Source organism: Cuculus canorus, chromosome 8 (genome assembly GCF_017976375.1).
Source record: "Cuculus canorus isolate bCucCan1 chromosome 8, bCucCan1.pri, whole genome shotgun sequence".
In the NCBI taxonomy this organism is placed as follows: Eukaryota; Metazoa; Chordata; class Aves; order Cuculiformes; family Cuculidae; genus Cuculus; species Cuculus canorus.
The window spans coordinates 18,388,827-18,402,300 of NC_071408.1; the positions used below are offsets into that span (position 1 = coordinate 18,388,827).

General features: G+C 40.4%; 1 protein-coding gene across 2 annotated transcripts in view; it reads right to left on the reverse strand.

Moving 5' to 3' along the window:
* CACHD1 (cache domain containing 1) overlaps nucleotides 1-13,474 on the reverse strand; it is a 111,043-nt gene that overhangs the window by 11,787 nt on the left and 85,782 nt on the right. For both annotated transcript variants that reach the window (XM_054073278.1, XM_054073279.1), the window contains exons 11-17: nucleotides 12,867-12,990; nucleotides 12,271-12,388; nucleotides 10,433-10,601; nucleotides 8,181-8,323; nucleotides 7,433-7,614; nucleotides 5,671-5,781; nucleotides 1,568-1,690 (exon numbers count right to left, since the gene is read on the reverse strand). In XM_054073278.1, coding sequence (XP_053929253.1) covers nucleotides 1,568-1,690; nucleotides 5,671-5,781; nucleotides 7,433-7,614; nucleotides 8,181-8,323; nucleotides 10,433-10,601; nucleotides 12,271-12,388; nucleotides 12,867-12,990 — 970 coding nt within the window. The remainder of the gene's footprint in view (nucleotides 1-1,567; nucleotides 1,691-5,670; nucleotides 5,782-7,432; nucleotides 7,615-8,180; nucleotides 8,324-10,432; nucleotides 10,602-12,270; nucleotides 12,389-12,866; nucleotides 12,991-13,474) is intronic.

A 13,474-nucleotide genomic window follows, 5' to 3' on the forward strand; every position in this document is an offset into this window, starting at 1 on the left:
CAGACAGCCATGCTGGGGAAGGCAGAGGAGCAATCAGCACTGGGGACGGCACAGCCTGAGCTGAGATCAAGAGAACCGGTGGCTGCAGAAGGGAGACGGGAGGAGGTTAATGCAGCCACTCCATGCTCCCAAAGAGCTCAGCAGGGTAGCAGCCACGTCCCCCGCACAGCAGGGCTTTGGCTCAGCCCCGCAGCTGTGCCACTGCCCTGGGGCCAGCGGACACTTCGGGTGACTTTCAAGTCTGCAATTCCCATGGCAGTCTGCTATGTAAACCTCTACCTACATCAGCTCATGGAGAGAAGAGAGGGGATAGTATTTAAAGCAGCCAGCGCAGAACAGATGGGACTGTACACTTTAGGTATACAAAGAGGTCACAAAACCTTTTTGTTGTTTTTTTATTATTATTATTTTTTTATTTTACTGCCCTAAAGTGTTTGGGTTCTGCATTAAAAATTCCTGTTGTGATGTTGCGTTTTTATCTTTTTTTCTGAATGATGCTATAGGAAACAGGAGAATGAGCAGGCTCATGATTACCCCAGAACATATGCAGAGAGAAAAAGCTTAGAAGAGGTAAATTTAAAAAGCCCCAATGCCTGCACAGAGTTAGAACAGTTGCCTGTTAGTACTCGCGATCACTTAGGCAGAGGCTGTAAAGCATTAGATCCATCTTCTACGTTACAATGGCCTAACAAAGAATTTAACAATATGCTTAAAATTCCTTATCTAGTGAACACAGAAACAGAATAAAGCATCTCACCCTGCTGAGCAGTAACAGTTTTAACTGAGGGGAAGGAGTGCCAAACCAGAAATCCTGATTTTCTTTTTTTAAATACACCATAAAACATAGAACAAAACACCCAAACCAAACCAGAACAGAACTGGGAGGATGACAGAAAACCACTTCCTTTTCCAATTTAAGGTTTAAAAACAAAGAAATAACAACAATGCCCAAACTATGTTATCAAGTTACTCCAGATCCAAACCAGAGTCTACCCCCGCTCCCTCAGCATGTCATTTTTCAAAACAGGGTAAAGGAAAGAAGAACAGTTAAGATACAAATAGGACTAAATAAAATTGGAGATTCCAGGTGAAATCAGACTTCTGGGTAAGTGCTGTGCTATGTACTTCTAAGCAAAAGATAAAACTATATTTTAATAATCACAGTTAAAATAACTAGAGATAATGCATCATTATTACACACCCACAGCAACTAAGTAGGTAAAGTGAAAACAAACAGAAGAGAACGGGAAGTGTGTTCATTTAACAAAATGCTTTTTGCCCAGGATTTCAGTGAAGTCTAAATATAACCGAAAAAATAATCAGTTATCTTCCATTCCCGTATTCTGCAGACTGTTTACTTAGCTGATGACAGTTTGATCTTGAATAACAAGAAGGTCTACATGAACTTTGAGAAGAACAAGCACAAATTTTAGTGGAAATAAGAGAACACACATTGAAAGTAGCAGAATTCTAGAAGTTAAGTTAGAATGTACCTCCTGGTCATCTGGTTAAAGAGAATTAAAGAAAACAGGTTTTAGATAGGTATTGCCTGGAAGAAAGGGTTCACCTTATTTTATTTCCTCCATCTTGGTTACAAACTGGCAGCAGATCCATGAGAACTTTGTAGAAGTATCGCAGGGTGAAGTCAATGCCCATTACTGCCACTGAATGTCCTGAAGACATCTGTGCACTGCAAAGGGTGAAGAAATAAAGAAACGGCTTTGATGGCTGTATATATCAATAATATTTTAATTAATCACTACCCTACTTGAAAATTGGACTGACTTCCCTGCCACACAAATGACGAGCTCAAATCCCTAACTCCACACTGAAGCTCTGCTCACGCTGATCGTGTGTAAATGAACAGTTATAGCAACTGTGAATGGAGAGAACAGCTTCTTAATAGTGCTTGCTTTTGCTGCAAATCCTGAAGTGTCTTCATTTCAACTGCTTCTCATACAACCAACACATGGAGGAGACAGAGGTGGCCCAGCAAGGATGGGATCACACCCAGGAATTGACCCTTCTCCCCATGGGCTGCTCCTCCTTCATTCTTGCAGGTATCTCTACCACCTATAGACATTTAACTTCTAGGAGCATAAATGAGGATTAGAAATTCCCTACTTGCACAAATGCATGCAGGACACAGCTCCTGCATTTCTAGCTCCTGAATCGCTGCTGCCTCGACAGGGTTTACATTCTGCACAGCTCCTCCTTGCTCAGCCCCAAGGGTTAGGACTTGCTGCCATAGATGTTCTGCTAAATCCCTAAAATTCCAGAGTGTAGGAGTGATTATGAATTTCAGCCAGAAAAAGAAGCTGGCCAAGGAACAGACACGTATGAGGTTACCTCGCACCAGGCAACGAGGTACTATTTAGGTGCTGGTTAATGAGCACTGCGTCAAATGCTTCAAATCACATCCTACTAACAGGCCAGTTATCTGTGCTAGCTGGAATTAAACAGGAGTAATTTATGTTAACCTGACACTGCCTCCCACTGCCTGTGGAGTGCCAAGTGACATTTCAAACCATATCATTTCACAAATGTTCCAATTCAGCATCTTTCCCTAGTGCAGGGCAACCACAAAACACACACGCAGGGACAGGGCAGACACTGGTGCCTCTGTGGATGCTCCTGAGCACTGGCAGCCAGAGCTCCTGTGAACTGCAGTGTTTTACCCTTACTGAAAATGTGCTTGCTTTCCTATCTCTACATACCAGCTCGGGAATATACAGTTGCCTTAGCAACCAATACATCAAAGACTGACAAATCAGTCTCAGGCTGCTGCATGGAAGTGTATTTCCTTACAGCTCTGTAAAGGTAATAAGGGCTACTTTTGCTCAATCCTGTCGTTTTAACTTCCCTCACCATCAGTGAAGCAACTACAAGAACTCTCCTGGCAGAATAACAGCCTCAACATCTGGCTAAGATCATCTGGAAGCCGAAAGCTTCAAGCAGAAATGATATTCTATTTCCGTTATTTTCCCAGAACTTCTTGTCCTAATAAGTTCCCACTTTCTCCTCAGGAGAAACATCCAGATATGCAAGACCTCCTGAATCAATGCACTTGAGCTAAGATGCGAAGGGCATCTGATCAACCAGGTTCTAGAACAAAAGTCTTCCAGTACAATTACAGAGGAAAATTCTACTTATTAGGTAGGGTTATGGAAATTATTATATCATGCAGTGGTGTGCAGTAGCCTGAGGCTGGATCAAATGACGAGAGAATTTCTGTTACACCATTTCTAACATCCAAATTCTCAAACTTTACTTCCTGCACCACTGAGATGCCACGGCATGGTCATACCACGTTACCTTTCATCCTTAAGGACACAGAATGATCAGCTTGTCCTCAAATTGCAGGGCAAGCTATTTTGCACCCGTGTGGGACTTGATGTTGACAACAAAGAATACACCTTTGACTCGCTACTTTTTAAAATTTACATTTCTAAATAACTTTATCTCTGAAGAAGGGAATAAAAATGTTTAGAATAAACAGATACAGAATGGCACAGCTGGACTATACAAAGTAGAGGCTGCTGGCAGCCCCTTATCCATATAAAATCAACTCCGTCTACTGGACTGAAGTTTGTGTGCTTTTGAAGAGGTATGGTGATGATTTGTAGATTTATATATATTTATAAATTCTAAAACCTGCATTTATTTTTAACATTACCCATTTCATGGAGGAAGAATGGAAAAAGGATGACAGTGAAGCAGCACAGACACATTTAAATGTATGTGACAGTGCTTCAAGCTATAAAGTTACTGCCCTGTCCTAACAGACAAAAAGGCATTAGAAACACTGTAAATATTTCAGCTTTGTTTTTAAGCATTAAATCCTTCTGGTTTGCCTATGCAAACTGTATTAAATAACTTCTTCAATGAATCTTTCATTCCCTGCCTGCAAAAAAGCAGTAAGATATACATAAAATGGCAATGAGAGGTAAGTTTCAGCTCCAGAGAAACTGATGTTGTTATTCAAACCCACACAGCAGTTTCTAATGCGAGCACGCCTATTAACTCCACTGATTCCTCCCCCACTCCTCCGTTTTTTTAATCTGAGATCTCTTTGGGGATTACAATCGCATGTGACCATAAGCTTTAGAGGTCATATTTACCCAGGAATCACACTCACATCTGCCAAACTTTGTTTAACTGTTCTTTAATCATGTTCTAATAACCCACACAAGCTTTAAGTTCTTAAAGCTAAATGAACCATCGCTTGCTAGATAAAAATCAGTATTTTGATAAATTGCACTTCTTACCAAAGTGCTTATTTCCCTTAAGTAAATTCCTTTGTGAGAAGCACCACGGAGGCGTTAGGCCTAGTAACATCCCTGCCAAAAAACACCAGGAGACATCCCGTGGTGGAAAATCCCAAACAATGCTGAGATGTCTGAGAAGAGCAGAAAAGCACTGTTGTGAGCTCTGCTGGTTTTCTGATCTGTATTGACTAGCACAACATCAGAAGTTACCTTTGTGCTGCCAGGCTCTTAGATGGAGCATGTGCAGAAGCCACAGGCTCAGTGAAAGTCTGGAAAGAGACTCCATGTAAAAAACAAGTAACTACCATTTCTGAAACTTGGGAGAGCATATGATAGCAAGGTGTAGTACATATTATATAAAGTGACCTCCTTTGAACATCCTACATCTCAAATCAAACCCCAGCCTTGGGCTGGGGCCTGGCCAGGAAGGAGCTGAAAGAAAACAGGCTGGTTCTTGAGGTTCATTCCAGTAGTGACAAGGTGTTTACAGAGACTGACTCCACTTCTTATGGTGGTAACATTGCACAGTACAGACAATAAAGGAAATACTGAGATTCTCTTGGTCAGTTTTCCATAAAGATACATCAGAATTTCCCCTTTCCTTTCTTTAGGCCATTAATTAATAAAGAAAATGCTTCTTCCTATGTGTCTGTGATGTTCACTTTGGTTTTGATCCCAAAGGCACAGGTCACTGTTTCCATTGGGATTTATTTTCAGTTGCAAGGGCAACTGAAGGCTTTCAGGCTTCTCCTCAAGTTCTTCTTCCTCCTGAAAGCCCCTGACCAGAAGTGACGAATTTCAAACAGCTCAGGCAAGGAGCTCCCTCAATTTCTGTAATAGGGATAGCTCTTTAATTAAAACAGCTCTTTAATTAAAACTGCCTGCAGACTGACCTCTATTTGCAGTTAGGTAGATCTGCTTTCACCTTTTATTCTCTTCCAAACATCACCCTGGTACATACAATTTTCAAAGAGTACGTGTGAGTAACTTCAGGAAACGTAGAGATTAGCAGTCTTGAAAAATATTGTCTACTGACAGAAAGGGAATATATCCCAACCTGCCTAATGAAAGCAATCCCTCTCCACTGCCTAGGTCCTTGTCTTACTCACATGACATCACTTCTCATGCCATGTCCATCCAAGAGCACAGTCTCACCAATCAATCCTTTCTTCTATATGCTGTTATTCTTTGTATATCAATAAAGATACAGAATATAAACCTATTCCTATACCGTGGATTTTTCACAGTGTTTCAAAGTACTATTTCCACTGAATCTATACAAGGTTATAGTACGTTTCATCAAACGCACTTTAAAACTAGGTTTGGCTTTCCATTCTTGAACACATAGGAGTTGCTAACTGAGAGTACTCTTCCTTGACACAAACATGAAAACACGATTTACCTGGAAGAATGGACTGTGTGACTGATCGTAACGACGTAGCCTGCCCCTCCAACATCTAAGTAGGGACCAGTAAACGTAATGAGTCCTGGATTAGCCACTGCATGCAAGTACCTAAGGGCAGCCAAATTAAACACTTATGATTAGTGCAGAATGGTTGCTGGAAACTTGATTGTGCAGGAACATGAACACTGAATTCTGCAACACTGCAAACAATGTGCTACTGAATTAATGATTCTTAATATTAATCAAGTACCTGAGTATAAACCAGACTTGCTCAAGAAATGGTTCCTCAGTCCACACAACTGCATTAAAAAAAGCTCAATTTCCTTCTGCACAAAATACGTTTAATGTCACTGCAGACATTTTTCCCCAGAACAACATATGACTTAGTGCCAGCGGAGTCTCAAACTCAAAGCAAACGCTGGCAAAGTTATTATGTTGCAGATGCAGGAGAAAGTATGTCCTATAGGCACAATCCACACATGGAAATCTGGAAAGATGTCAGAAAATCAGTATGAATTACAATTTTTTTAAAACTTACCGTCAACATAAAATGAGCCACTATCATGTCAAATATCTTCCTAGTGTCATATAAGACTGTTTATAAAACATTCCGACTGTTGGAAACACTTTTGTGTATGAAAACACTATTACTTTGCTTTCCAGTATCCTAACCCAGGAGTCTAGACTGCACTGTGGAAGTGACTGAATTGTACTTTATTACTAGCGCTTTGCTTGCATCTTCTTGCCAGAACACTGACATTTGGTTTTATATACAAAACTGAGACACTGTGGCAGGCTGCATATGGAGGAAAAATAGTGAAGTGTAAAAGCGGAAAAAAAAAATAAAAACCAACCCTCCCAAAACCAATAATGAAAATAATTTGAGAGCTTTTTAAAAGAGACAAGTGATTGTAAAAGTACATTCAGTTAATTTAGAACATGAATGCACCCCGTTTATTTCACCACAAAAAAAAAAAAAAAGAAAAATCCCATCATCTTATCAGTCAGCAAAAAAAACAAGAAGAAAAAGGAAGAAAACCTGAAGAAAAGCTAATCAGCAGATATAAGTAATGATTTTTTTCACGGAAAACGTAAGTCAGGAGTGCTACATCATGGCCAATGCCAGGAGCAGCTCAGAGCCTTCCCCATGTAGCTGGAGGGTTGGCACTCAGCGCAGCTCCTACCTTTCCAGCATCACAGTGTGGCAGCACCTGGCTGCCTCCTCTCAATAAAGTACACACGCCAAAACACACTCCACAGCACTCTTGGGTCTTGCCCTCTCATTTGTAATGTATACTAATATTTTCCCAAATCAGATGCTAGTGCATAATTAATAGTGTGCAGTTGAGCCAGCAAGTTCCTACTGTAAATTAGCAAGGATATCTGCTGTAAACAAACAAGCAGACTAAAATATTAGCAACCAAAAATGGCACAGGGAATTAAATACGCTCCTGAATTATCTGCTTCTTAAAGGCGATGCTCGTTTTCTGCATATTTACATTCCCATCTGCCAAAGCAGGGATATGAAACAGAAACTATCACCTAAAATAAAATGGGTTGAAATGAGAACCAATAAAAGTTTTGACTGGCTGTACTTAAGCACTAAGCCTTTTACCCACCATGAAAACATTTCTAGTTAAATAGTTAAGAGCTGGCTATAAAAAAAAAAAAAAACAGGCTATGAAATCATTACCAAATATTTGCCTTATTGCCCTCCAAGATTATCTAAAGCTTTGATAACAAGACCCTAAAAACTCACCATTGTCTCCTGGTGGGATCAAATGCTTTGTCCATGAGGGAACCGGGGTAAATTCGGAGCACCCCATTGGGGGTTGCTATGTAACGGCGCACAATATAACTGTTCAGGCTACTCATTTCCATTTGTGTCATCCATTCATCTGTGACGTGACTGGTAGCCATTACTTCATTTCTGACAGAGAACTGCAAAACAAAGGCAGACCTGGCAGGGTTCCTCTAAGACTTGCATGAAAAGATAATAAGCTGCTTGCAGGGTTTCCTAAAGAGCGATCGGAGATCATCTAAACTCAATTACTTGTTTAAAGTCTTCGCACACCAAATGGATCCGGCACATTCCAAGTGAAGGAAAAGCTTATTATAGCGAAATATCGTTGTCATTATCTCTGCAGCTTTTTTTACTTCACGTAACTATAAATACACACTATTTGCACAGTAAATAGAAATTTCTCATTTATATGCCTAAGAACACATATATTTTCTCTAAGAATTTACTCTGGCTTTAATTTTTCTAGTGTTCATTTCAATAGCTGCTTATCAACTTTCTTCTCCCTCACGGGTAAAAAGCCCTCTCCCACCTCTCTCCACACTCTGAATGGCCACCTCTCCAGGCATAGTGATACCACTCCAAACCAGCATGCCATAAACCCACAAGCACTGGGAGATCAATCTTTCAGGTATGCCACTCTGGATGAAGGTGTGAGATGCAGGGTCTCCGGGACTGACCAGAGCACTCAGAACTGAGGACATACCTTAAGGCCAGGATTGGCAATCAGGCGTGTGTTGTCACTAAGGTACGCTGTGTAATGCTCCACCATCCGCTTTGTCTCGGGCTGGCTGAGGTGTTCGTAAGGAGAAGAGAAGCTGCCTGCAGAAAGCATCACTGTAGGGCTTTCTAAAAATGGCAAAACATGAGGAGAGTGAAGGACAGTTAATTGCACGTATTGCATAGTAAACACATATGTACCACAGAAGGGTATCTGACATGGTGTCCTAGCTGAGGACACGTGGAAGGAATCACACGGATGCACTCTTCACTCCGCCACCTGTTTGTCCTCTCTCCCACATCTCAGTATGCAAAGGGCACAGCTCCATCAGTTCAGGGGTGAGCAGGGGCAGGAAGCATGAAGTCCTTCCTCCCAGACAGAGCACTTACCAGCACAGCTTGCCTGCCCAGGCACTGACAACACTTACGGCGTACATGAACTGCCTTGCTTGCTTCAAAATACAAGAAGTCACAAAGATAGTCCACTTGCCCTGGCCTCCATATGATACTGAATGGACCTTTGCTCTCAAAGTCTAAACATTTCCTCAATCGCTACTTTTTGAAAGATCACAAAGTTGTTTTCCCTGAAGAAAAGATCTTAGAATCTAAAATCTAAAGTGCTAAAGAAAAAGAAATAAATTATCCACGCTTAGGCTAGATCCAACACAGTAAAATGCAAACAAGAACTTCCAGTTACAGATAATGAACAAATGGAGAATTACAAGCTCGGAAGAAGGAGCTTACCAATAAAAGTGTAGCTGTCTGGAGTGGTTTCAAACTAGAAAGTAAACTTTCATGTGCAGAAACTGCAATACCAGACAGCTTTTTCTTTTTAAAAAGAAAAATGATTCTGATGATACAAGGCTGAAGGTTGAGAAGAATGTCTTTTCTGAATATCTGACCCATGGAACCAGATTTCCCTGTGTTTAATGGTCTCCAGAGGAAAAAATGCACTGGAGTATGTGAAGTGTCCTGCTTTTATTCACATTCCCCTAAAGCACATCACTACACATCCAGCAACCATATGTATTGCAGGCAGCACGTATGAACTTCTATTATAGTCCTTCATCTGCTTCCCAGACCAAATATTCTGATGTGATTGCATTCCGCTTTGCATGAAGTTTTTCTACTTGTCAGCTTAGAACTGTGGTTTTTTGATATTTTCCATTCATATCTTGTCTTTCTGGATAGAAGATAATCCAGAGTAGGCACCACATTAAAGAAATTAAAAAAAAAATCTATATTTAAAAAAATTGGCAAAGCAATTTCCACAGGTTTGTCAAGTTCCTCCAGTCTAATCTCACTGAGCTATTTGTGGCCCCATAACATAGCTAAGAAAATATCACAACTGTGCCACTAATCCACTATGACACCTTCAAACCTTGCTACAAACAAAATCACTTCATTCAGAACATTTTATAATAAGCACAGATTTTAGCAAAACCTCCAAGATTAATATTTAAATATGAAAGCTTGCAACTGTTGATGTTCATATAAAAACCCCTCTGTGTTCTTAGGATATATTATGTTTTTTAAGTTCTCTATCCTTTCCAGACACTACAACTTACACTGCCATGGAGACTCTCCCTCTTTCCAGTAATGTTTGATTAACTACTGAAACTAGTCAGGTAGTGTAGAATCAGTTTAGCTTACTAAAAGCAGGAATGCATCAGTAACGCCATAATTTTTAAGCAGGAAAGGAGGGTCTGGAAACCATCATCCCACTGAAGTTTGCAGTTTCCCCCAACAAATTTAATTCACATGGATCAATGGCAATAAATGCTTACAGCAGTGAGAAACTTGCATAAATCTGAAGTCAAAAGAATAGCAGTCCTGCACAACTGGCCTGGACTTCATCCTACTTATGTTATTTGTCAACAAGCTGCTTTACAGTGAAGAGACAAGAACTCGGTTTCAAGCTCGGTGAGACACTTCTCACTTTCCTCACTCTGTTTTCTGGGAACTCAATCAAGCAAGACCCAAAGTGCATTTATCTTGTACTCTGATGAGCCATCCCACTGCGCTCATCCATGCAAGTACTCAGCACTGCACAGGGTAGCTATGATCAGTGAAGAGCTGTAAAAAGGCAACAGCTGATTAGAAAAATCAGCCTTGGAAATAAAAGCCTCTCAAGAAGAGAGAATTTCCAGTGTTTGGTGAGAAGCGGTTCACTTTCTGACACCACACTCTACAGAAACACATGCAAGGCGGTCAAGACAAACTGCAACGTGGCTTTACCTAAAGTAGCCAGCTGCTTGAAGTGCAGGCAGGCATTCGGCTGGCCCAGCAGATCCAGTCGATGATACAGGAGTTTGCTGCTGGGGACAGTGTTGAGATTCTTCAGCTGTTTAACAGGTATTTCTGGCTGTATTACCACAACACACAGAATAAAGGAAGTGTCCTGGACCTGAAAAACAGGGGCAAGCCAAACAGAAAGAAAAAGGTAGAGGAATTATGGCACTTATTCTCTACTTAGCGTTCATTCTCTTTTCTTTAATTGCTCATGTTATCCAGTCCTGGAAGGCAGCACCACACTTCACTGTACACTCACGGACCTCAGTTCCCACTCTCTCTGAAAACAGACAACTCCTTTTCAAAGAAATTAACATGGTCTTGCTCATACAGAAATCAGAGGACTGTGCTCAAGCTATACTGGTCTCCATGCAAGATAGAGACACTTGTCTTAAGTGGTCTGATCACTGCAGCTCAGACACATATAGCCACATTCCAATCTGTAACCACCTTATAGGTGTTGGAGCCACCGTGTTGTACAAAAAATACTGTTCCATAGTCTATGCATAAAATAAAAATAGCAATAATTTCCAACATTCTTTTGTGGATATTTTTTGAAGTGTCATTAGCAGGTGAGAGGCGTAAGGCTCATAGTTGATAAAACTACACCAGTAAGCCCTTCATGAAGTATATAGACAAATTTAATGTTGAAAATAAAATTTTATCATTACCACTCTTAATTGGGTGCTGCACATGTCACATGCTTTACTGGTTTGTGTATTTTTAGTATGCTACAGTACATCAGACTCGCAAAACCTGGAGCTGCCCAGCTGCTCTCCAAGAAGTGTTTGATATTTAATGTAGCATTACAACATCAGAAAATTAGCTCCAGACACCCTCCTATGTGGACTGCTGTTACACAATTACATATTTAAAATCTCAAAACTGCTCAGCTTAATCTTTTAGGTTGGCTTTAACTCAATACTGTGAAATGATCCACAAGCAACTTCTTGAGCTTGTTGGCACAAAGAAATAGCCAATTATTTCTGGCACTGGTGAAATTCACCTGGATTATATTTAACCTTGGAATCCACTTTAATCCCTGGGTCAAGATCAGTGCTCAGATACGTTCAGAACTGAAAAAAGGAAGAAAGCTGCTAGAAGCTCTCTCAAAGCTGTTACAACTGGTAAAATAGCCTGGTGTATACATATCCTACTCTGTTTCAATAAAAGCTTCAATGTAACTAAGTTTTGTAAGAAAAGTGTTAAATTGCAGCAACCTTTACCACCTGACATTGATAACATTTCTGCAACAAGAGAGTATGGGAATGAGAAGCTGGCATTTTCCCAAATGCCTTAACTAATGCATAGTACTACCCTGCTCCAAATATAACAACAGCACTAAGGAAAAGAATGACTTAATAGTAAACGCTGCCTCACTACTGTGTTCAAACGTGATCTCTGGCAGCTACCTAGGTTCACCTGGCTTGCATATGACATCCAGACTGGTACAGATTTACTTCCATTGGGAAGGCATGAGTATAATCTCCATGTAACTGTACGTTACATCTGTCTTATGAAATGAGTGTCTTCATGAAGAAAGAGCACAGACGTATCCATGGGGATACAGCTCTGAAGATAGCACAGTAACACACCTGAAATGGTGATTTCATCGGTTCTCCACTGTAACAAAAAACCTCCACATTCATACAGTTTCTGAGTAATTCAAACCTTTCATACTTAAACATACAGCAACGCTTCACTATATTCAGTACATTAATATACTCTTCAATATACGAACTTACTCCATGCCATCCTGCAACAATGTCACTTTTATTCCTTACCATTTTCCAGGCATAGCTGACATTGTAGGCTTCTTTTCCAACTTCTCTCAGTTTGTTTACATGCCAAGACAGTGAGGAATTCACAGGAACCGTAATGATCTGGCTGCCCAGGGGAATGCTATATCGGCAGATATAACAACCAGCATTTTATTAAACACCAAGGAAGTGCTTAAGCAAAACCAATCTACTGTACATTTATAAAAATATCACACGATATGAAGAGACTGTTATCTGTCTTAGGTGAAGAAAACGTGTGCATATGCTGAAAATGCAGTCATGTACCTCCACATTTTGAATTAAAACACATACTCATAGTAGACAAAGGATAAAGCAAATCCAGACCAAGTAGTGGAAAATCTTCCTGACTTAGAGATTAGAAAGAACATCCCCCAGATCAGCTGTGGAAATCATACAAATGATAAAATGAAGGAAGTTGGAGTCAAAAAACAAACCAGAACTGCTGAGACTGGGTCCATCCAAGTATCTAGATGTCATAGAAGAAGGAACTTGTCCTTATTTTCTCTTAAATCTCCTCTAGGAATACTTCCAGTGACCTAAGGACTGGTAATATTTGGACTTGCATCCCAATTCCTTACCTAAGGATGTTCTGTCGCACCAGCTCAAATTTAGGAATGTTCTCATAGTGGATAATGTCAGTGTGGAGTGGTGGTTCAGACAACAGGTAAGGCCTGGTAAGGGATGGATGCATAAGAGTGTATCCTAAAAAAAAAAAGAGACAAACCCATACACTGAAATGCATAGTAACAACCAGGCGCAGGATAAATACCTATAGAAAAAAAGAATACAGCAACTACACACAGTTTTTGCAAAGGCTTAACAAATATCAGTGAACAAGCACGATTATCAAAGACTGCACAAACGAAGAACTACTTAAGTTGCAAATGAATGACAGCTCGAAGAAGCAAGCAATATAAAGAGGTTGGGTTCAGAACAGAGCTGAACACACATACATACCAGTTCTACCTTTTGCCCTACACATCTAGGAAACACTGAACGTCACAGATGTAGAAAATCTCAACAGTGAGTAAGCATTTCCACATCAAAACTCCAATACAGAAATGTCAAGCTGTGAATCCCCCTACAGACTCCAGCAACTCTCAGGCAAAACTAATGAAACAACATGCAATTAATATTTCATTAAAGATCACCATTCATTCCTCACTGGCTCTTTAGAGACCTGAGA